We start from the raw sequence: 24,927 nt of genomic DNA on the forward strand, positions 1-24,927 counted from the left end.
ACTCTTCTTTCATAAAGAAGAATGTGTTTTGTTTTAATCACAGACTGTTGTTTGGAAGTGCTTATTCCAGTTCTACAGAACTGGAGGAAATACTGCAAGCCCTGAATATAAAATTTCACTTCAGCCCTAAAGGAATGGTGTTTCAAAACTGAGCCACAAAGACTCTAGTCTTCTAGTCAAAGAGAGTAGGGGGAAAAGTTCTCTGGTGAGAAGGATACTAAACAGAAAACAACTTCTTCACTAAGCCAATTTGTCAAGTTTCGGAGACTTAATCTGAGCAATGCATGTACTCGTTGAACGCAAGCGGGACTACCAGACTCTGCCAAACAATCGTGGGTACATTCTCCACCTCACTTTCCTATCAACCTTCTTTACAAACATCCCGGCTAAGCTCATGAAGTACTGTAAACTTGATACCTACCCTTTTTAAGTTAATTTAGGTGCTTATTTCACACAAAATACTGCAGACAGCAACATAAGCAATAAATTGGAGTGGCAGAATTTTCAAAATCAATTTTCTAATGCACATCCCGATCCGTGGGCTGCTGAAGTAAGACATGGCTTTTATTTAATGTCTCAAGAACCACGTGGAGCTCAACTGAGCAAGAAAAGATACATATTGCATCATTCATGATTAAGACAATAAAAAGCAAGTCAAGTAAGGTGACATATAAACATGCTTCAAGCCTGTCACATCGAGGAAGTCGACGTTTTTTGTTAATATCGACTTCTACCAGCAAGTAGGGGAACAGGAATGCACAACCTGAAGATCCCTCAGTTGTTCAGGCTGCCACCAGGTAGCAAGCTGCACCCTGCCCAGCCACAAGCACCTGCAGAACATCCAGAAAAAAGGCTGCAAGTGGAACTTGAAATGGCAGAGACTGGCTTCAATTTCCCTTCCTCGAAAGCAGCAGGAAACACTTGCTGAAAAAGCAGACGGAAACGAGTAAGAAGGGGACACTGCCACAGGAGGTGCTCTTTCCATCAGTAGAGCTTTGAAGCCCCCTATAAGGTACTATCCCTTCACCTATCAGCAATCCTCAGCATTTCACAGCAATACTTGTTTTGTGAAGTATGGCCTCATAACACAGGGATGAGAAGCTTCCCCTGCTCTCCATCAGCTGAAGGAATCTGACTTGATAGTTTAAAAAAACCAACAAAACTTTTTTTTTAAGCTTATAACCTTAAGCGCCATCACACTAAGGCAGCTTCAGCTACGAGTTCAGTCTTTTGCATCTGTCTCCTCGCTGCAATTAGGTCAGAATTTACCATTTTAATCTTTCCCATTACAGCTGAAACACAGCAGCACATGCACAATCACTGCTGCCTTACTACTCAACTCCTCCCCTCACACATCCCTCCAAAGAGTCTGACCACAGTTCTTCTGCACCTGCTGGAAACGGCACAAGCCAGTCTGAGCCTGTCCTTGCAACTACATGCATACAGTGGTTTTAGTGCACAGTTTTAATTTAATTGGATGCAGAAAGTCCCCTATTTCTTTACATCGCAAGTTCGTACTCTGTTTCTCAGGGGTAGCAGGAAAAGTAGTCAGAAAGAAATACTGCAGATCAGTAGTTTCAACGCGTACATCGTGAAAAACTAAAAAAAAAAAGGTGTGAGAGAGAGTCAAAACCTGTTCTCAGTAGGCTTACGTTTAACTTGAGGTGTCCTTAACTGCCCTGGAAAAGTATTAAGGAGGCACCATTTCAGGAAACAGCTGGAAATCTCTAGCAGGTCAATCTAAAAGAAACCCTGCTTTTAAAATTTACGTATATAGTGCTTAGGAAAGGGGGTTCTGACACTCTTTTTTAAATGCTACCACAAAATAAACACTAAAATCGTTTTCCCTCTACAAAATAGAGCTGCCAGTGTCCACCTCTTGATCCCCACCAGCACTTACCTTTCATTTGCAAACAGACACAAAGGAAGGCTCAGAAGTAGCTACAGGCACCCATTATCCTACATCCACTCTCCGTATTATGACTACAGTGCTTACTCTGAGCAGTATGCTCCAAATGTTAATCACCGAGAAGCTGATACGCTATCAAGGTTGAGAACTGTGAAGCTTGTGCCAGACTTCCAGCTACATCTACAAGGTTGTACCGTTCAGTTTTGAAGCTTGCAGAAAACACTGCAACCAACGGTAACACGTAATAGTCTGACAAAAAAGAAGGAAGAAAATTTAGTTTCTCCAGCAAGTGTTGTGTTGTTCCAGGTTTTAATGAACTGCATAAAGCCGATCAATAAACTTATAAAAGTGGCAGGCAGAAGTCCCCCATAAAAACAGGAAGAGCAACGTGACTGCTGAACTCAATTTATTTCCTTCCAGATTCGTCTGGAGGCCGGGAATCAGCCCTTCTGCATCAGGAACAAGGTTACTTCTTCTCTTCCACCTCTGGTTTCCTTTGCTTACCCGCCTCAGCCCTGCAGGTCATGAAAGGTAGAGCCCGTAGCCTGTCTGATTCATTGAATCACACTTGATTAGGTTTGCTCGCAGCAAAGATACATACTAGGAAGCAGCACACTGATCTATTCAGTGGATTTGTTAGGTCTGGTTACAGCAATTCTTACAGTGTTTGAAAACTTCGTCATGTTTCGTCTTCAATCCCTCATCTCTTCTTCCTACCCAGCAATTTCACACTGCGTGGTGAATAGCTATCAATTAGCTTAAGAAATCCAGCAAAAAAAAATGGTATTTATTTCAAGGAAAAGTAGAAAACACAAAGGAAACAACATGTTAACTCCTTTTCCATTGCAACTTCCTGTTGTACTACGAAAATGAGCAATACTCAGATGCAATTTCCACAGATTAAGGTAAGAGATTTTTGTATTTGACGTAACAGATAAAAATCCTGCCCCATTTAAGCCAGTACACAAAAGCCTAATTTTAACAACACCCCAAAAGACATGAAAGAATAGTGCAGTAGGTTTTATAGCAATTGAATGCTATAATCAAGCTTCAATTTTGGATCCTTGCAATGACACAAATTCAAATTAGGCATGTTACTATCTTGATTTTTAAGCCAAGTGGAAGTATGATACTTGTTAATTCTTTCTGAAGATAAATGTTTCATACTCGGTGGTATTCCATCAAGTCCCAGTTTGTGGAATAAAGTGATCATCTGAGAATCAGGTTACACTTAAGACACCTTTCTCCCCTTCCCACTTAGAGAGCTCTTTTTTTCTTCTTTTTTTTTTTTAAAAATCAACACTTAACAAGTGAAAGTTACCTAAAATACTAAGGGTGTATAAGCAGAGCACATTTTCTTTTACTGCTGCCTCATGATTTCCTCATCCTTCAAGTTGGCAATGCCACATTTCTACTGAAGCACCACCCGTGAACTTCCATACTGCAGCACCCTATGGATGAACCGTCACCAGCCTCGTCACTCAGGGCTTACAGCGTACTGCGTATGATGACACAGCCAGTCAGTATCCCGATTCCTCTCCTCTGGAGCAGGTTGCCCTTAGAGCAAGAGGAACAGTACCGAGGAGCTGGCAAGCTGAGCGCATTCATCCAACAAGGAAAGACTGGAAGTTCCAGCATTTCACACATCTCTGCCGCCACTCAGATGATACTGATCCATATTCATATTTTTTAAGCAAAACACTCGCCACGATGACTAGCTCAACGGGAAGGGATTCTTGATGCAGCAGAATACTGCTTTCCTGAGAGCAACAACAAAACAACACTCTGTAGCTCTGACTCCTATTGAGGAGAAAATATTGATATGAATTGTCATGGCTCTTAATTTCAATCATGGTGGAGCATAACTACCTCTGTTGAAAATAACTCAGTTCGGATTTCAGCATTTCTGCAACTGGGTTTCTTGCTATTTCTCCCCTAAATGAAGGAGGACAAGGAAAGAACAGGTAATTTTATCCTTCAACGTGTGCATATCTAACAAGTGGTAGTTTCACTGGTGAAGTACATCTAAAATAATCAGGCAGTTTACGATTTTCTTTTTAACCTTCCTAAGAAGACATATTTGCAAAGCAAATGCTAAGACATTTGTAAGACATGCATGTTTAAGATGTTCAGGAAATTCACTTGTCCAAGACAGCTGGATACACTACGTACATCTTGATGTTCAATTCATTTGAATGGCATTCCCCCAGTAAAATTCCTGCCAGGACAGACTCCGAGTCAAGCAATACTAAATGGCATTTATCTTTAAACTACATTAGTATTATTCAAGTTTTCAAATACTCTTCATCCAAGAGGGATTTCAATTTAAAGAAACACAAAGTTTAAGAAAACGCCATAAAAAGCAGAACAGGAGGCATGGAGCAAAGGAGAATTCTCTGGTTGGGAAATGTAGATTTCATGAAACCTTTTCCAGTGCTGTAGCTCCCTGTGAGATCACACTTTGTGTGGAGAGCTACTATGAACTGCATTAATTTCAGACAAATGCTCAAGGTGCACCATATGTTAAGTGTGCTCTTCATCATACTGCACTTACAGACTTCAATAAAAACATCTAGAACGTGGAAAGTAGGTCAAATGCAAGCAAATGAAAGGGGTAAATAATCAACTCTATAAACAGATCAACCATGTGAGAATAATATCAACGCATTTCCACTTAAACGTGTGATTATCAGAAAAGGCATCAGTCAAACAGGATTCCTTTGTAAAGTTGGTCCAATTTCGCACCCATGACTGCCCTATAGAGACGTCTGGGCCAGAAATATGCACCCATTACACACCCACCAACTATGCTGTATCTGCTCTTGAGACAGAGAGCAGGCTTTCGCTGTAGCTTTTGCACTTTAAACTGGCATAAAAACTGGCACTGAAGAGGCTCTCCCCCAATCCAGCTACTCCTGCCCACCTCACCCCTGTGCTGCTAGCATTTTTGTGGGTATGTGGTGAATCCAGAAGGAACTTACCCAACTTAAAACCCGCCTCACCTCCTCCATTTTTGTTTTTTTTAAAATACAAATCCCACCCCAGACCCAGTTTACCGTGGGGTTACCCCAAATGTGGGATCACCCCTTTCATTATCCATGCCACCTTCTGCCCGCTTGAAGCGCGCAGAAATCTTCAGTCTCAGACACACAAAACCTCTAAGCTGAGACTTTATGCGAACACTCCTTTGAATCAGAGAACAAGAGCACGGTTAAGAGAGCAAACCACACAGCAGCACCCCTGGCAAGCTGCTCATCTTGTCACAGACACCGATACTTCTCTGGGCATGGGCATGGGAAGGCGCGCCGTTTCACTTCCTCCACTACCCTGCGACCAAGACGTATTGCTATCAACCACATCCTGAACTCCACCTCCACCTCTTGGGTTAGCATCACGGCCTGGTTTAGCTGCAAGTTTCGACTAGTCTTTACAGTCACCTGTTAGATCATCTGGTAAACCAAATCACCGACACCCAATTGCACAGTGAATTTCAAAACAGTAAATAAATAAAAACTGGTTTACATTAGTGGTGGACATACTAGCTCTGTAGCGGTCAGACGAAGAAATTAAATGCTGTGGTCAAAACTGTGAAGAAAACACACTCATAAAACAATGCATCTTTTTTCGGTTATAGCAGACAGCACGACAGACAGCAAAACCACATTTCCGTGCCTGGTCGTTTCTTTTTTTTTTTTTTAACTGGATCTCTGGCTTTTTGCCATGGAGTAATTCTACGGTTTACCGAAATGCAGTCTCTGGGCTTGTTAATTTCATATTTAGTTTGCTAGGTCTGTAATCTTGCCACCCTTTTAATCAAAAAAGGTTTCAGGCAAGCGTTTATATGAAAAATACTCATTCAAATCCTAACATTTTTACCCACAAAAATACACAGAGGTTGTATCTATTTTGGTTTATGAGAATCTGTTTTGCACAAACTATTATAATTATTCCTTTTCGTAACAGCAGCTTCCCATGACAATTAGAGACTTAGTTGTGCTATTCTGTTTGCATTAGAAATTTGCCAGAATACAAGAAAGGAAACCTTAAAATCATTGAACTACCTACTGACTGTTTGCAAACCTGTTTGTGTATAATCACTATCTGTTTTTCACAAAGACAACAGAAAAGGCCGGGGGGAGGAGGAAGGGAAATAGGTTTGATGACTAGTGGATAGCTAGGTTGCGTTTCCTTTGTGTGAGTTTCAGTGAAGATAAAAGAATGAGTTGGGAAATATTAACCTTTAATATAATGGGAAGGCAGTTCAAAATGACTGATTTCTGTCTTGAAATAAGTCAGTTTTCACTACTGTAACATACCATGTTGCGTAGGTGAAAGCAAAGGAAAGAGAAGTGAGAAAACTTCTCTATTTTTTAACAGTCACCAACAAGGGATACAGTGACTTTACCATCACAAGTATAACTTGAGCTCATGAACACAAAACTGAATTTGCCTTAAGCTAGCCGCAGAACTGCCCAAGAAGCTGGAGGAAGAGCCAGCACAGTAAAACCTTGCTGACTCCCCAAGTCAGCAGGATCTGAGCAAGTCTGTTCAACAGTGGTTAAAGCACACCTGTGAGTACTTCAGTCATACTCTTGAACACCATCCACATGCACCAAACAGCACTTTATCTTAACTCTGTACCTGTAAACAAAGTTTTAAAAATAGATGCAATTTTCTGCCAATGCAGCCCAAAGCAATACAAAATTACTCTCAATATCCACCACAGAACCTGTGTAGAGCTCATTTGATATGGTTGTAAATTAGGCTTTCTCCAGCTCTACTGACTAAGCTAGACTGTACACTGAGAGATATTATAGTCTTGCTAAATTCACAGCTGTTCTGCCTCCAAAATTAGCACCCTTCTGAGGAAGGGTAACCAAGAAAGGTAGCAGCAAAGAGATGCTCCGACAGAGAAAGTGACCTACTTTACCTTCTAAATCCCACTGCTTCACCAAAGCAGAAAAGCACAGCGGTGTTTCAGTGGAGAGCACCAGATATCAAACCTTCCTCCTATATTATGCTCGGACTAGTATTTCTTTTCCAAAGTCCAGTTTGCATTTATGCTCAAAACTACATTTACAGCTTCTCACACGTGTGGAGTATTCGCATGCTGAGAAGTGAAGACCCAACCAAAGCTGCGATCCTCATTGTTGAATACTAAGCTGGTTTGCCTAATCTTTTGACAACTCACACTGTCATTATCTTCCTTCAACCTCTGCAACAAATAAATCAAGAAAGAGCCTTGTACAGATTCATTGTCTAATGGGCAGGTAGAAATTCAAATGAGGTTAAAAACAGACTGGGAAACTAGCTACTTGAGATCTATACCAAGAGCCTACCTCGGACTAATTCTGCATAGAACCAGGAGGCACAGAAAGGTTTAACAAACCCTGTATTTTCCCTGACTTTACAATATAATTGCTTGCACTAGAGAATCAAGATCCCTCTGTGCTGCAACCACTGCACGTACAGCAACAAGCCCCACCTCTGGCATTTGCCAAGGTTTGGGCATGCGGGAAGAAGGCAGGGACACGCTACCAAAATGTTAGAAAGTTTGTTTCCGTTACCCCCAAAAAATCCCACCCAGGTAAAAAAGTAGTATTATCCCATTTTCCAGATGGAGAACAGAGGCTGAGAAGATAGACTACCAAGGGCAAACTTCCTTAATACAAATCAAAGCGTTGACTGCATTACCACTGAAAGGTACATCACTGGAGCATGCTAATTGCAGCTGGAATGGAAAAAGACAGCAGAATTCACATGGGAGGCAAAATGAGGACAAAACTGTCTTGGGAAAGAGCACCCTGCCCCAAGCATCTTGCAGTCTAGAGAGATAAACACAGACACTTCTAAGTGACTCCCATGTAATAATATCTCACCTCCCATTTCTTAACATACTGCTCTCCAAAAACTCCTGCGTGGTACGGGTTACGCTTCAGGAAATAGTATTGCTTCCACTTCCCAGACAGAGAACTGAAGCAGCAAAAGCCAGAGGTGAAGTCTCCAGAAGGTATGTAATGGGATTTTTAAAAATGCCTAAGCAGACTAGACATGTAATTCAGGCAGAAAGTCACCAACAGACAGATGCTCAAGAACATTTTCAAGAATTCTTAAGCACAGGGGGGCACCTACCCGTACCTATAGATACATAAACGCACCTTTCACCTTCAAAAAAAAAAAAAAAGGCACATCACATATAAAGGCTGGAGCACCTCAAGAATTTAGGCATTGAAATCCCAAACTACAATCTTCACCCCTTGTCTCCCCACTCAGGAATGACACAGCGCTGAAGTCACCAGAAGTGCATAGGAGTCTCCATCTCCCGCATTGAAGCTCCCCACTAACCCTGCCGAGTCCCCTTCCCAGGCATGTTCAGAAGAATCTTTGGCTCAACAAGACCAAGCTCTTTGGCATCCAGCTCACAACTAAGCCCTGCAAACACCCTCCCACTGCAACTCCCTCAACTCAATGCTTCTACACCCATGTCCCCCAGGGAGCTGAGAACCACTACCAGAATTATTCCCACATGAAATATAGCAGCAGCACATTAAAAAAAAAAAGGAGGCGTGGAGAACAGATAGACTTCTATGTAACAGCTTAGTGGTTAAAGAGTTTCATCAGAGCGTTATATACGTGACTTTAATTCTTTCTTTACTTCTCCTTCCCACCTCCTAGGAGAACACCCTGTCTAATAGGCTTCTGTGAACTCTAGGAAGGAAATACTCCCAATTCTTCCACTGGAGAAGAAAAAACCCTTTTCCAATTCCTGCTCACAATCATCGTACATGAAAAACCACCATGGGCCAAAACATGTAAATGGGTTTGGGGCAGGAACTGGAACCCAGCACAACTCCTTCCAGCTGGCCAGAGTCCTTCCAGGGCGGCAGCACAGCATGCATCTCTCCTCTTTCAGCTCTACTGAATCATTAAGGATCTCACGCAAACCGGACAGCTTTCTGCTGGGTAACCCAGTTATTCTTCTGAGAGAGAAGAAACGTGGGTCTCGCTAGTAGACAGAAAAGTAGCCGAACTAAGATGAACCAAGAGCGTTGCCTTCCCCAGCTTTTTTGTTCGTTTTTTGTTTAAGAAAAATCCGCACTATGCTTATACTTTAAAATAAAGTTTAGGTGCCACTCTTCAAAAAATGACTCTGAGACTACCAAGCCAAGGCAGCATGTCCTGGCAGCACCAACTTTGGTGTCTCAGCTTTCAAGCAGTGAGAGATTTAAGACACACCCGTGACCTCAACATTTCCCTACGCGTTACCCTCCGTACGGGCTGGATTTCTTTGGCTCCATGCTGAATCGCTTAACTCGTCCCACACGCCGCAAGCACCGCTCTGCCCTCGTTCAGCTGGCCCTGCAGCCCAGTGGTGCAAAAGTGCCTGCAGCATCGCTCCCATCTCGCTGCAGACAGCTGTCAAAGCGGCTGGTCCGAGGTCTCACCCTTGACAGCATAGTCCAGAAGCGTGCACCTGGATCCCCCCCAAGCCCCAGACCCTGGTGGCTGCATCTCATCCACCTGGGAGCTTTCTGCTTTGCTTCACATTAATACAGAGAGGTATTTCCTGCATCCACAGATTTTCAGGCTCTCCAGGTTCTGTCGCAGGCTTAAACAAACCTCATGACCCTTAATACAGGGCATACTTACAGCAGTATTTTTCTTTGAAAATGTCTAAACCAATATTATCCCAGGATTCTTCTCACCCACACAAAAAGACTTGTTAAAAATCAGTGCTTTAGAAGAAATACACACCTGACTTCCAGGCAGAAAACAGAGCTAAGTAAATAGCAACTAAACAAAGGACAAAATATCATCATTTCATACCTTCACAAGGCCTACATGTCCATTTGGCTGAAGGCATATTTGAAAAAAAAATGTTGCATATGCAAAGAAACTGGACGTTTGTATCTGCAAAGGAAAGTCTTATGTCTTTCTACGAGGTAGGTTTTGATGGTGTATAATAACAAGGCTGCTAATGTTAGTTTGAAAAGCACGTCTGAAAACTCACCTTCAAGCGGAAACCTACAACCTCAGAAAAAAACCACCCCACATGTATGCTCGTGGGGGCTCTCCTCTTGTACCATCTTGTGATGCTGTTGCTCTTTACATCTCTATCTACACAATCAAAACTAAGAACAAGAACGATTGTCAACCTCAGTCAAATGTGGTTTTAGAACAAATGTCAGAAACAAACCATTCCCCAGAAATTTCAAGGATGCCACAAGCACAGAATTGTAAGACTTCTTCTTATGATGACAACAAGTGAAACAGGATGCATGTTTTGGTGTCACAAGTCTACAGAGATAAACCAGGGTAAGTTGTGAGGGGGAAAAAAACTAAGTGTCTTGCAGAGAAGCATGGAAAATGTCTTTCTCCTCACGTTGTCCACGTAAAAGACACATTATTAGCTTTGTTCTCCTTAACAGCCATCTCTAGAAGCACATGGAAACCGAGAGACACAAAGGAATCAGGGTATCACTCTTGAATGAATTAAACCAAGAGCTTATAGGCAATTTACTTTTCAAGAGTAACACCTCCATATTTACATATAGACAAATACATAACAAGTAACTCTGACATAAAAAGTCCTTTGATGTTTTGAGAAGCCAGTGTCTCTTCCACCGATAATGTCTTAGAGCAACAAATAAGCAAGAGACTCTCATCAACGCCTGGATTATTTTGTTGTTGTAGTTGTTGCTGTTTAGGACAAGACTGAGAAAGAAAACATACAGTCTGTCCCCAGAAATTAAGAAGTACTGATAAAAACTGTAAATAAGCAACATGCTCAGATTGTAACAGCTTTCTGCAATTAGGACAGAAAGCCTACTGGTTCAACTGAGTATAAGAATAAACAATCTATTCTTTGTGAACACGCTGACACAAACATACGGGGTGTATTTTATGCACGAAGTCTTTCCAATCTTCTTGTGTTATTCAAACACTATGGACTGGTATTTTAAGAAGAGGCACCTACTTTGTATCTAGTCACATGCTTTATAAAATTACAGAAAGCAGAGAGCAGTGGTGTTGTAGCTGACTCTCTTTTACACATCAGCACAGTGCCATCTTTCAAACAGGGCACTGTGAAAGTGGATGGCTGTCATACAGAGTGAATGGTACTGCAGGGAAATAGGAGACGTGAGAAGAAAACCAATTAACGAGCTTCCTCCAATCGTTCCTTGTTCTCTGCCTCCTCCCTCAAACCAAAAATCCAGCAGAAGCGTTTTGGCCAGCTTTGGCCTTATTCTCTTTGCTTTCCTTCTCCAAATGTTATCACAAGACCAGCCCCCGCCCCTATTTCCAACTTTTATCTCCAAATACAATTAACAGAGCAGCAGGCAGGAGGACAACTCAAGTATCTTTGGCGTTACCTCCTGGTAGCCTCTGGGGTGTAAGGACGAAGGAAATCCCATAGCAGTTAAGGCACTGCTGGACCTCGTCACACAGCGGACAGGAGGAGTCCTCTTCCCTCCTCAGCAAATACATACTCATTCAATATTCTATGATTCTCTAGAGCCTCTCGTCTAATAATGAACGTTAACAAATTAAATCTTGCATCACTCCCCGTCATGTAAATATCATCACCATTTCAGAGAGGGAGACAGAGGCACAGAAATGTTAAGAGACTTTCAAAGTGCTGCAGAGCGCAAGCACACAATCAGAAAACCCACAACTGCTAATTTGTTGCATGCTTTAAATTAAAAATGGCCTCTTCACCAGATCCAAGGCAGTCAAGCCCCTGGGCAGGCACCTGCAGGTATGGAGAGCAGGAAACGGAACAGATACCAACACTGACTTTTCTCTGCAGACCCACGGTGCTTCACGAAGGATGAGTACCGAACTCACACCTCTTCATCCTGCAGCCGCTGTAAAAATCCAGCGGAGCCCCACATCCCTCTCAAAGCCAAAACCACAACATAGCTTGGCTCAACTGCTGGATTCAAATGACCACCTTCCCCATTTGAATCGAATGCTAAGTAGGAGTAATTGGTTGACCACCAAACAGAAGCTACTGAGATAGATAGGTTAACTGGACATCCAAATATATTAACCTAGAAGACCTCAGTTGGCTACCTGCGTTACAAAGAATGAGCAAAAATGAAATTCCGCCTCTCCTGCCGAGAAGCAAAGAGACACGAGAAAGACCCCTTGACCCCCAGCTAAAAATTCACTCCAACTTGCCTTGTGAGTAATTTTAAATAACGCTGTCACGTTAACGTGGTAAATGATGGCTTCAGCCATTGAACAACTGTCAAGAAGAACATCCTGCAACCCAAACTTCCCAAAGACTGAGGTCCGTGCACCATCGCACAAGCCTCCTCCCAGCTGCTGCAAGGGGGGACTCGAGGATCACATCACTGAGCCAGCTCCGTGGACTTCAGGTTACCTGCTCTTCCCTCAGCCCCTGCCGAGTCTGTCCTTGTGACACCATGGACACCCCGTAATGAGTTTTGAGGAAGGTTTCTGCCTTGAGGACAAAACAGACCCAGGCTAGACCTATTTGCTGTTGTTCCTGGGTTTTAAATTGTCAGAGTTAAGTTTCAATAGCGTTTGCTGTCACTCCCTACAAGTACAATGCTTTATTAAGTATTTGCAGAGAGCACATATTGGCCCTGCTATGTTCTGATTTGTTGATTTTGGGTTCAAAGATGGAAAAGACAAGGGGAAAGGGGAGCCTTGGCTTTCCGAAGTACACTTCTGCCATAGTAAATCTGGCTACGCCTGTAATTGAAACCCAGGTGATGTCTTAGCGACAGCCTCACCATGCCCTCTATGCGGTGCCGCTCCATCACTGGCTACGCAGGACAGGGTCAGAGGGGTTTTTTTGCATTTGCAAATTCTCCAAATGACCGAGACACTAAGACAAGCCAGGCACATAAGCAGACAGAGTAAGTGCAAGAGAAGTTTATTGTATTTAAGATGACAGAAAGAGCAGCTTTTTTAAAAACTAAATGCTCTCAGTGATCATACACAACATGCGCACAGTACACAACACACGCCAGACAAAATCCTAGTGGCAGGAATTATTGTTATGCAGATTCTTTATAGCATGAAGGGGACAGATTTTGACTTCTGCTCAACTGTGAGATGCTCTGCTGAGGTTTTTAAGCAAACACAAGAAAAAAGAAAAACACACGTTCTCATTGCCAGTGTTCCACATCCCAATCATAACAGTGAAAGGTTTTGCTCCTTTGAAGAAGTTGAAATCCATCCAACAAATGTCAGAAACCCTTGGCAGCATCAGATCCTGCAGAGAAACCATTTAAGCAGACCAAAAGAGAGAGGCCAAGTTAGAAGACCTCCATTCAAAACTATGTCCTGTGTTCCCTCACCTTCTAACACAGAAAGGGGAATTGCCATCAGCATGATCTGTGCCATCTTACGATATATAATCCACAAAAACTTACAAGCTATGATATATAAGCCCCAAAAACTTAACAAGCAATTCCAGAAAGAATATGTATATATTTTTAATTTGGTATTACCTTTTCTTAGGAGAGGACACCTCACACATTTTCTGAGGATAGGAAATTATGACAAAAGTTGCCTCTGTATCTCATACCCAGCTCCCCTGACTTTATCATGAATCTCGGGACATTTCACTCCCTACTTGCGAGAAACGATTATGGAAGAATACTGGAGGAAACACTAAAAAGCATGAGCCAAGTGCAGTTTGGCAGCTTAAAATGAGAAAGAAAATAAAAAGAACCCCAAATTTATTATTTTTATCTCATGATTAATTTTAAGCCAATCTCATGATTTTCTGGGGACTGGCATGATTTCCCATTTGGAGTTGGCAATACAGCATACCTTACAAATACATAACCATAAAGAGACCAATTCAAGTTTACTGTGGGGACTATAACTTTGACTTGCCTGACATCTGCACATTTAAACGTCTTAGCCATAACACCAGAGTGTTCAATACTAGAGCATTACATACCTGTCCTGGGCTAGGAAAGATGATTCCTTATGTCTAAATCCTAGCCACGCAGGCAAGAAAGCACTATTTAGAATTCTGTTTACTATTTGCGACATATTTCAGTTATATTTAAAAAACATTATCCAAAAAAAAAAAGTTATGGACACCTGCTTTTGACATTGTGCCAAAATGCTTCCTGCTACACTGACCTACAGAGTTTGTGCCACCACTAACATAAACGAAACCAAGGGAAAAAAATTATAGAAGCAGCACTTCAATATACCAGCGGAACTGTAAAAATATCGTCTTGAACCAAGACAAAACCTGTAAAAATACACAGATAAACAGAGAGACAAACAGGTATTCTTAAAATCACTTCATATTTTTGTATTTTAATATAACGATTAATTTTTAACTCAAACATTCAATTTTTTTCATAGACTAGCATTTCTTGAGTATAGATAGGTTCAGCTTCAAGTATACTGTCATGTGTTAGTTAATGTAGGTATCGGTTTATACATCCTGTGTTTCACATTATCATCTTTGTTCTGCTTCCACTGTACCTTGTGGCTAAATAGGTTTTCTGAAAGTCAATGGCAACAGATGTGCTCAATCTGCAGACAGCGAAAGAAGTGACTTCTGTAACAATTATAATCATGCTGTTCACAAACTGGCCCAATCTCTGTGATAAACCCAATTCTCTATTACATCCACAAATAGTATATCGTATCTTCTCATTAAAAAAAAAAAAAAAAAGTAAGACCAAATTGATAATTCTGGATTCTCAATGTTCGACAGCCTTGTTCTTAAGAGTCACAAAATCTGTCTCCCAGGTTTAGTGCACCGAGTCCATGGTACACACTGTGATGGACCTGCGCGAGCACCTCCTTCACTTTTTGTAACATAAACTGAAATCAGAATCCCTGCCTCGAGGAGCTTACAACCGCAATTATTTCACATGCCTGAATCCTTATGTTTAAAGTTATTTCAGTTGCCGAGCCAAGCAGCCAAACATTTTCAAGCCAGATTTACAATCGCCTCTGCAGCCTTAATTCTACTTTCCTAATGTCTATTTTGTGCGCTGAAAGAGGTCCTCTAGGAAAACTGGTAATGAGATCAGCGAGTGTATAACTACAAACTGCACCACGATGCACATACACAATGGGGCAGGATCAAGCTCACACAAATGCTGTAAAGCTTGGGCACCTCATCATCCCGATACCTCACTTTGAAACCTATCTGCTTGCTAATTAACATCTCTTCCTGTGCTGAACAGCACTTGTTTTTTGCCCCCAGAAGGAAGGCAAATCTCACCGCACTAAATGGTGCAAAAGTTATTGTATACAAAATGGTGACAAAGCGTCTCTCTCCTGGCAGGGAGTAAGTTTTGACTGTTCAGCAGGAGCCTTATGCCGGAGCCGCACCTCCAGCCGCGCCAGCGGACCCAAAGAGCCAGCGGCGGTGCCCGGCAGGAGGACGGAGGTCCGCATCGCCTCCCTCTCCCTCTGCCTTCCCTCTCTCCCACCGCTACCCAAAAGGGGCCAGGGGCTCTCGCCAGAACGGTGCCCCTTACTGCAAACAGCAAAGGTGATGGAGTTTCCTGCATTTAAAAAAAAAAAAAAACAAATTGCAAGAATTTTTTTATAGGGGAAGGCATTAGGCAACCCTAACCACAGGGTCACGGCTGGCCCCCTCTGCAACTACAAGTGGGCCCATAAACCAGTCAGTGAGGCAGCATTGCGGCAATTAGCATCTTTCAAAGACAGAAAAATGCTTTTATGTTTAAGCACTGCAGAGCACAGCCTTCTGCCAGTAAAAACAGCGCGTATGTCTTAATTTAAAAGTTTGCTCAGCATGTTTCGTGCTACTTCCTGTGTCTTAAGCATCTGTCTGAATTGCCAAAACAAGTGGGGAAAAACACCACTTTGCTTATGAATGGCAAAACCAGGGTGAAATGAAGTTCTTGTCCTCATGCATGTTATTCTGCAGTTGCAGGGGGAAAGTTTATTTCAACAGTAACTCGCGGAGAAGCGGCAACAGCAAACTTCCCGGTAATTAACAGGACCTCTCCACAGAAAGGCTGTCTAACATCTACACCATGAGGAAAAGGAAGCACAGAATATCGTTTCAGAAATTAGCAGTTATTAGCAAGTAAAAGGTTTCTGGTTTAACTGCAGAATAATACGTTTTCTAACTTTTCATAAGCTTCTAGGCTTTTCTGTTGGCTTCAGAGGCTAAATAACCTAAAACTGGGACAAACAAGCCTCAGTTGTCAAACTGATTTGACAACCTATTTTTTACATTTTGCGACTTTGATGGAAAAGCCGCTTGTTTTTCTCTTCCTCCTTAATAGTCCTGTGTGAGCTGCAGTCTTCAAATTTCACTTCTAATCTCTCCCATTTTGAAGTTTACCAGTTCAGTTCTGACTACCCACTGCCTGTATCTCTATTAAATCTTTCCTACTGTTTATAATGGAGAACAAATTCAGCTGGTATAATTTTAGCTGGCTCTCCAGCTATTCTTCAAACAGAAGACAATATACACTCAAGTACTGACTGTGTTAAAAAAAAATGTGCACACATGCATGCACACACATTCACGCCAAACCCAGACCATTGCCAAAAAGAAAGAAAAAAAAAAAAAGGAGTATTTTTCCATTACACAGGTAGCGCACATACAAACGATTTCTCTGTGACGTATGTGTTTTATGGCCATGAAGATGAAAAACGGCCAAAACTCTGCCCTAAATTAAACAAATTGATTCCCATCTTTACCCCTTTACCAAAATAATTTACTAAGGCTTAAGAAGCAAGCAGACTCAGGGCTGGGATGTCGTACGGCCCATATATTAACTCAGTCGGCAATAAATCTCCCCTTACTCTCCATACTACTTTCTTAAATAGCTCGCTATAAAGCCCCAACCTAATTAAAAACAGCTTTCTCGGCAACAGTGGCCTTGATTTCACTTATTTACACATTAACTGCAGCCTCCGTTTGGCCAATCCAGTCTATTCCCCGCACCACGCAGGGCCTTTTATCTGCCCTGGACAGCATTTTCTCCAGCAGATGAAGTAGATGCCGATTGATTTGCTGTCGAGCATGGTAAATTAATAGCAACAAATTGCTGAGGGCCCCATCTCGCTGCTCCACCATGCTTCGGCAGTTTTGCTTTATTTGCTCCATGATGGGCAGCAGTCAGGCCTCTTCAAGTCAATTTCTTCTTAACAACCTGCAATACTTTTCAATGGTGAAAATAGAGCCGTTCCTTGTAAGTCAGAAATCAATATCCTATTGCCCTTAGAAAATGCTAAACAAGCAGTATTGGCAATCCACTTGGTACTAGAGGGTATCAGATATAATGCAAATCCATACTGCTTCCCTCCTCGTAGTTATTACAGTTTGCTAAAAGGTTCCTAATGCCATTTATCATCATTTACCATCGACTACTGCAGCTATGATTATGATACCCTATCAGCTAGCAGAGCCCTTTCATTTCTATCCAATTAATATTTTAGCAGCACTCAAATGGTTGTTGCCCAAGTCTTGTAATAAAATTTACATGGATTGGACTGAATTTTTTTTTTCACCGTGATCTTAAAAAGTCATTTCATTTATTTTTTAATACCCAGCTTCTAAAAAGATCTGAATTTTCTTTCAAAAACGCTGAAATTCAACATTCTAGCATGCGTATTAGTTCAAAGACGGAGGTCTAACCAAAAAGAGCGACTCAGAATTTAATTATTGCCGCCTCCAAAAAACATAATCAAAGTCAAAAGCGAATGCTGTATCCTATTTATGCTTTCCATCAGTCCCATTCACAAATATCTGTTGTCTGTAGCCAAACACACTTATTTTAAGCGATAATTACAATTCTGAATTAAAACCTTCAGCAAGCATGTTTGATTACAGCAATTTAAATAAACTGTTTACCGTAACATTAAAACGGCCCAATTTCAGAAATTAAACCAAATGACCACCACCACCAAGTAGCAACAGTGATTTAGAAACACAGAGCAGCATGTCAACTATTCATTCATAAACTATCCGCTGAGCATCTTAGAAACAAAACTTAAAAAAGCAACTTAGCAAGAAATGGGCGTCTTCAGACCACGCTCAAACATTCATATTTATGCCAATATTGAAATCTAAAACTGTAGGGAAGTATCTGTTCATGCTGCGACCCAAAAACCCTCAACTCGATGCCTTTTTTTTTTTGGAATGTGTCTATTTTGAAGCTCTATTGATCCTAGAACAGAGTATCAGAGAATAGCTTACTATTTTAGGCTATAACACCACATGTCACAACATACCCACACTTGTCTTTAAAAAAAAATACAAATTACTAATTCTACCAGTCTAATGCTATTTACTCAGTTACCAAAATTTAAATTAATTATGTTCTCAAACATAATTGTTAAAAATTGGCAACATTATGCAGGCTTAATTAAGATTAAATCCAATTTACTAAATGTACTTTAATTGGTACTAATTACATTAGCTTTCCTTTCAGAATGACAAATTCCCCATAGGTTTCACTTTAATAGTCTTCTATCAGAATCAACACAGGATGACTGATGATGAGCATCACACGGGGGGTGGGAAGAGAGATGCTCTTCCCCCCGCCGCCCCCCCCCCCCCCCCCCCCCCGACACACAGGCACACTCACTACCGCTGCTCTCTGCGCGTTTATCCTTTTATCAATTTGCTAAGTCACAGAGTCATGACTCCATCACAGCCATCATTTTCTGTTCCAGTGAAAAATTTCTCTAAAAATAAATACTCTGTGGCTGGGAGCAGCGAAGAAGAACAGAAGCTTTAACAGAAAAATACACAAAGGTTTCAAATATCAGGGCCACCAATTACTAGGGTACTTCCAAGGACTCCAGGGAGTCCTGCTCTTGAACCCTTTGAGACGCAAATCTAATAAGTGAATAAGCCTAACCTGATCTTGAGAACTAGGCCCAATTACGCCGAAGGGCAACTTCACTGCATTATTGCCTGCTTTCCATTACAAGGGCATCCAGCGAGTACATCTGGAAAAGAACCTGAGAGGAACCAAGGCTGTCTGCCCAGAAAAACAAATAAAGACAGATATGCCTCTGCGCTAAAGTGAAAAAAAGAAAGAAAATATAATAAGTAGGCGGTTTGCAGGGCTGTCTGTATTTCATAATGTGATAAACTGCCCTCAGGATTTTTGATATGATTGAATTTAGAAAGCGGGGGGGAGGGGAGAGAAGGGGGGGGGAAGGGTGAATTGCTCAATTTCAGGCAAGTAAAATTCAAAGATGGGAGAGGAGGAGAAGGGAATTTAAGGTGGAAGACTAAAAAAGTCTCGCGCACATCAAATGAAGCAATCAACGCTATCTAGGTAATATACCAAATTGGACCCTAACGCTGTGATCATAAAGCAAGATGGGAAATATTTTGCAGTTGCTGAAGCAAGAGGAGAAAGGGGAAAAAAAACGCTGTGGCGGTAAAAAGGGAGACGTGAGACATATGAAATTGATACCAGATTTAAGAATGATAGCGAACAAGTTTTTTAGCTGCAGCTAATTTGAATCAACGTCTGACAAAATATTTAAGTGTTTTGCATGAAAGCATGATACTTAAACTACTAATTTGAACAGACTGAACAGTAATGGAAAAAGGTGTTTAATTAAAACCCAGTCCTTTGTAATCCCCAAACTTAGTTGTGACCAAGTATTTAGTTTCTCCAGAATATCACTGACGACTCCCTCACCATAACTGCATACAGTTTCTGAAGTAAAGCACTTAGAAATTAAAAGTTAAAAGGGCTTTCGCTGTGCGTGTTTTTCTCCCCACTTAAAACAATTTAATTCCACATTGCACTTGCAAGCTGATTTTGCCCCTCAGAATTTTGTGCAGTCACTGTAAGTCTACATACAACTAATTGCTGTAAAAACAGGGTACCTAGAAATATAAACAAGTTTGACTGCAATGCTTGCTTTCATACACCTGTAAGAATTTGCTACACAGGTGGTCTGTAAGGACTCTGGTCTTCGAGAATTGTTTCCATATCTATTGGGGTTTTTTTGTTCTGTTTTTTTTTTGTGGTGTTTTGGGTTTTTTTTGTTAAATGGGACCTGAAACAATCTGGCTATTGATTTGAGAACAGACCCAACACCCCTGAGAGTCAGTGACCAGTCTTTCCACCGCCACCCGTGATCAATCAGGTCCAGAGAGTCACCACGCACATACAATCTGACCAGCTGCAATCGCAGCCTTTTCCACTCAACCGTTTGTTAAACGCACTTGTTGAGTCTTCACGGTACCTGTGAGGAGGACATCTGAATTCAACAAGTCTACGTATATGTCTATTAAATAACATGTACATTCAAGGTCCCATAAGTTTGGAGCTGCGGATGCAAAACGCTTCGAGGCAGGAAATCCCGCAGTCTTCTTATTTGTATGCCATCTAGTGCAAATGGCCCTAATCAGTACTGTGGCATTGGGACGCTAATGGAATACAAAATATACTAAATAATAAATAACATGAAAAAACATTCGACTTGTATGTCTGCTCTCAACAAGATAAAGAAATCTTATTTCCACAACCCAGAGAAGTTCCAAATCCCTAACTTTGAACAGAAATGCGTACAAACCAATTTTCAGATGGTCTTTTTTCTCCCATCCAACCATTTCTTTATTTCTGCAGTTTACACTCCCCAGCAACGCTGGCGAATTGCTCAACCGTTTGCTAAAATGAGCTGTCGGTATTAAATTCCACCATATAAAAAGTTCCCTCACTGGAAAAGAGGTCAGATGTTTAATTCATTCTCCTCTACAGAAGGTTAAAAACACACATTGCTGAATAAGAAACTCTGATTTACACTACTATGCTCCATCTGACTAATCTCCTGCTAATCTTGGCCTAAGTGCTAGACTTCAAGGCACAAAATCGAACAGAAAGCTCATTTACTCTTCTGTGTTTGAGATGCTAAGACACTGGTTTTGGACAAAGGTCCAAGTAAGCAGCCTGAGGGAAACAGGCACATGGCTGTGCATCAATTGCTTTTGTAGCTCCAGCTTAAATCAGTCCAGGTTAACTGAAGAGAACGGTCTTTTCCACATGCAAATACAAATCCCTGGACACCTAATAAGCATTCGTGGTGCAGCTATCATCCCAAAAAGTAAACCCTGAAGGTTCGAGGTCAGGCAGATCTGAAGGTACATCCCACATACCCATCCCTATTCACATACACCCTCCCCGTGCAGTTTAGGACTGCTTGCATGTGCGGAGATTGCACGTGGAAAGTCAACCGAATAATGCACAACTGGTAGCCCAGACCGTAACCTATGCAAAGCCCACATACCATACGCAAGATGAAGTTTCAGGGCCAGGTTAAGCACAAAAAAATTTCCAGTGCACTCAAGCATGCAATTAAAGCAAGTCACACAGAATACACATCTGTTTTAAGACTGATGGGAGAGAATTACATAGACCATTCTTACACGAAACAAATTATCTACCTACCTGTTTATGCATCTCTATATTCAGCCCATAGGACATCTCGTAGTACTAAGAAAGAAGAAGATGAGTCTATTAGACGTTGCAATTGCGAACACCGTTCCAAAATTCACTTTGACTCAAACATCATCTGTACAAAAACATGCAGACCTAAAAACATTTATTGGCCTTGAAGAGCTCCTGGAATTCGAAAGAGCATTTCACTGCAACCTTTTTTTTTTTCTTCCTTTTTTATTTACATTGCTTCGTGTCAAATTTCCAAAGAACAGCCATAAAACAAGGAAAAAAACAGACAACAAAAAAATCACGAAAAGTAACCACAACGAGAGTTAAAGATTAGAAGCAGAAAAAAAGCCACACAGAAAATGCTCAAGATTTTATTCCCTAGCACACATAAAAGATGCCAAAAAAAACACCCGAAGTGCTTGAAGCCAGACACACATATAAATCAGCAACGTCCAACAGACCGGTTATTCAATATTTTAAATTAAAAACACAAAAAAAGCCGCAATTAAATTGCTGGGATGCAAAAATGAAAAAGCATGGAAATTCAGAGCCAAAGCAGCTACATCAATCTAAGTATGTCCTGTTGTGCCCAAGTATTGCGGGGTACTCAGTTCAGCATGTAACGTCAGTACCAAACAATATCCACGACTTAGGCGTATCAGGCATGAAAAAGACAACTGCAAGCCTTAACATTTGCTTGTGCTCTTGGTTAAGGATTTTTCAAGGTTACTTACTCTTTTTGTAAATACAAGAGTGTTATTTGTCACGTACGTATGGAAAACGGCTAGTCCTTCATAGATGTACAAGAGAGCAGATAACAAGAGCCCCTCTGGAGTTATCATGATCCATCACGCAATTACGTATTTAGGGATGTCTTCCTATGCACATTATATAACCAGCAGACCACAACCATTGAGGAAATCCCTTCCGCAGCTGAGATCCCTGCCATTCTGAATTTAGTGAAACAATGAACCAGCTGCCCAGGTGCAACAGTTCCTCTAGGAAGTAGGCTTCGGGTTTGTATGCGTACATGTACAATTTTGGCTTACTCCCATCACAGAAAAAAATATTATCCCAAACCGTTTTAAGGAGATATGACCATTGGGAGAAGTCAGCAAAAGTGAAAACATCATCCCCAGGTAGACTACGGAAGTTGCACACGGCTTTCAAGGGCTGACAAGTAATCTGCTAGCATTTGGAAGAAATACCCCCAGTTGCTTAGAAGGTTAAAAAGCAGGTTTCACGCAGAAACTAAGTGCTGCAAACAAGTTATAAACCCCTGAAACTAAGGATTTATAATGGAAGCACTGATGCAACCTCAACAACGGCAGCGCTACTATAATCTTTCTGTTCGCCTCCAGCAATTCGAATGTATTTCGGTCTCAGTATACCAAGCTAATAGACATTTTGAATTTGTTATGCAGCTTGCTTACCATGACATAATGTCGCTGCATCTCTGTCTTCTCACTGGCCAGTTTTTCACATTCTAGCTTTAAACTGTTCAAGACATAAAAAGGAAAAGGCATGGGTACTTCGTAACACAAAACTGACATTCTTCTGAGCACAGGTTACTTCCCTTTTCAAGCATTTCTCCAACACAAAAATAGAAATGTGCATTCCGGCTCTTGCTTGGGAGTTCAGGGTGGGGTTTGTAGTTTTCCTCTTTCAAGAGATACTGTGCAACATCCGCATCTCCTAAGCGAACCGCATACAGTACACAGGAGAGTATTTTTCTCTGACAAAAAAAACCCAACACTGGTTCACAGAAGCACGCAGGGGTTCATACCTATAACATTTAAGCTTGAGAAGCCACTTACAAATCCGTAATTTGGGTTTCAGAGTTTTTATTTAAATGAGTTTTAGAAACACCTCTTGCTTTCACTCAATCCACAGAGGAATCGAACACGTATCACCACTTCAAGGAGCAAAAAGTTGCTGGGGGTTTTTTTTGTTTGTTTTGGGTTTTTTTTTTTTTGCTGTTACTGATGACAGAACTGCAAGAAAAACACTGCAGGTACTTTAAGGAATATCGTGGTAAAAATGAACACCTCCGCTGGCTTTTTTGTTTGTTTTCAGAAGCCCGCTAAGCAATCCTGTCAGAAGTCACTTGTCACTTTGAGGACACAGCGCTTTTCCACCTAAGGATAATGAAATAGCTCGCCGCCTCACTTCCAGGTTATCAGCACTTGACATGTCAATGAAAGGCGCGAGGGGGCCGAGCCAAGACAAGATGCGTGTCCTGAGCGGCATTTTGAAGAAAAGCAGAGGACGAGCCCAGCCAGCCACATAATTTTCCATCAACTTCCCCTCCGCGTCCTCCCTCCCCCCCCCAAAAAAAAAACCAGCCGCAAACCGGCGCAGGGCGGGGGAACAAGAAAACCCGTTCGCACGGTTCGGCTCGGGGCCCCTGCGAGCCGCCCGCCCGCCCGCGGGCCGGCGCGGCGGCGGGATGCGGCGGGGCCCGCGGAGGGGTGCCCGGCTGGGGCGGGTCCGCCCGGTGCCCGGGCTCCGCCGGGGGGTCCCGGCGCCCCCGCCCCGCCACCCCCCCGGGCAGCGGCGGTGGGAAGCGGCGAGAGGCGAACCCGCGCGAGGCTGGGGGAAAAAGTAGGCAGCGTTACCTGTGGTACTGAGCCTGCAAAAACTGAAACTCCTCCTTAATCCGATCGCAGGACTCGGAAATGGTGAATTTAAAGGGCTGCGCTGGCTGGTGAGGCGCCTGCAAGCAAGCAACAGCGGGTCTTTTAATCGCCCCCTCTCGCCCGCCCGCCCGCAGCTGCCCCCGCCCGGTCGCCACCCCCGCCCGCCGCGGCCCTCGCACCCGGGCTCCGCCGAGGCGCAGACCCCGGCCCCCAGCCCGCCCCCGGCTGCTGCCCCGACGGGGCCGCCGGCGGTGCGGGGCCGCCGCGGGGGGAGGCGTCGCCCGCTCGGACCCCCCGCACCGGCGGCAGCCGCGGGACGCGGGGCGGGCGCCGGGACCGCCGCGCAGCGGGCGCGGGCAACTCGGAGGAGCTAACCCCGGCCCGGGGCGGCGGCGGCGGCGCGGCGGACAACAATAAGAAAATGGCTACAACTCCGCGGTGCCCGCGCCGGAGCGCTGCCCGCGGGGCCGCCGCCGCCACTCACCGGGTGCCGGGTCTGCGGGTACATCTTGCTCAGGTCGCGGATCATCCACGCCGCTTCGGGGGGCGCCGACGGCCGGAGCGGCGGGGATCAGAGCTGCAGGCGCGGCGGCGGCGGCGGGCAGGGACGCCCCGGCCCCGCCGCCCCGGGGCTGGCGGGGCACCGCCGGCAGCAGCGAGGCGCGACGGCGGCGGCGTCCGCGGCGCGCGGGGGCCGCTGCCACATCCCCCGGGGGCGGTCAGCGGGCGGCGCCGACCGGCTCTCCCGAGCGCCGCCGCTCCGCGGGCTCCGGCGGGCTGCGAGCCCCGTGCGGCGGCGGGCGAGGAGGAGGAGGAGGAGGAGGAGGCGGAGGAGGGCGGGGAAAGCCCCTCCGCCGGCGCCGGTGCGCGCTCCGCCAGAGATCCCCGCCGGCAGTTTTCTCCCCTTCTGCAAACTTTTACGGCTGCCGGCGGCTCTCCCGCCGCCGGCGCCGAGCGG

At 43.4% G+C, this 24,927-nt stretch overlaps 1 protein-coding gene across 6 annotated transcripts in view; it reads right to left on the bottom strand.

Moving 5' to 3' along the window:
• LOC142075809 (transducin-like enhancer protein 4) overlaps positions 1-24,592 on the bottom strand; it is a 98,559-nt gene extending 73,967 nt beyond the window's left edge. For 3 of the 6 annotated variants that reach the window (XM_075137759.1, XM_075137756.1, XM_075137755.1), the window contains exons 1-4: positions 24,454-24,592; positions 23,949-24,046; positions 22,764-22,827; positions 21,331-21,375 (exon numbers count right to left, since the gene is read on the bottom strand). In XM_075137759.1, the coding sequence (XP_074993860.1) occupies positions 21,331-21,375; positions 22,764-22,827; positions 23,949-24,046; positions 24,454-24,498 (252 nt within the window). In that variant the 5' untranslated portion in view covers positions 24,499-24,592. The remainder of the gene's footprint in view (positions 1-21,330; positions 21,376-22,763; positions 22,828-23,948; positions 24,047-24,453) is intronic. The other 3 variants (XM_075137758.1, XM_075137757.1, XM_075137760.1) reach the window with 2 other exon arrangements.
• Positions 24,593-24,927: the final 335 nt, after the last annotated feature.

The sequence above is a fragment of the Calonectris borealis genome, chromosome Z (assembly GCF_964195595.1).
Source record: "Calonectris borealis chromosome Z, bCalBor7.hap1.2, whole genome shotgun sequence".
Lineage (NCBI taxonomy): Eukaryota > Metazoa > Chordata > Aves > Procellariiformes > Procellariidae > Calonectris > Calonectris borealis.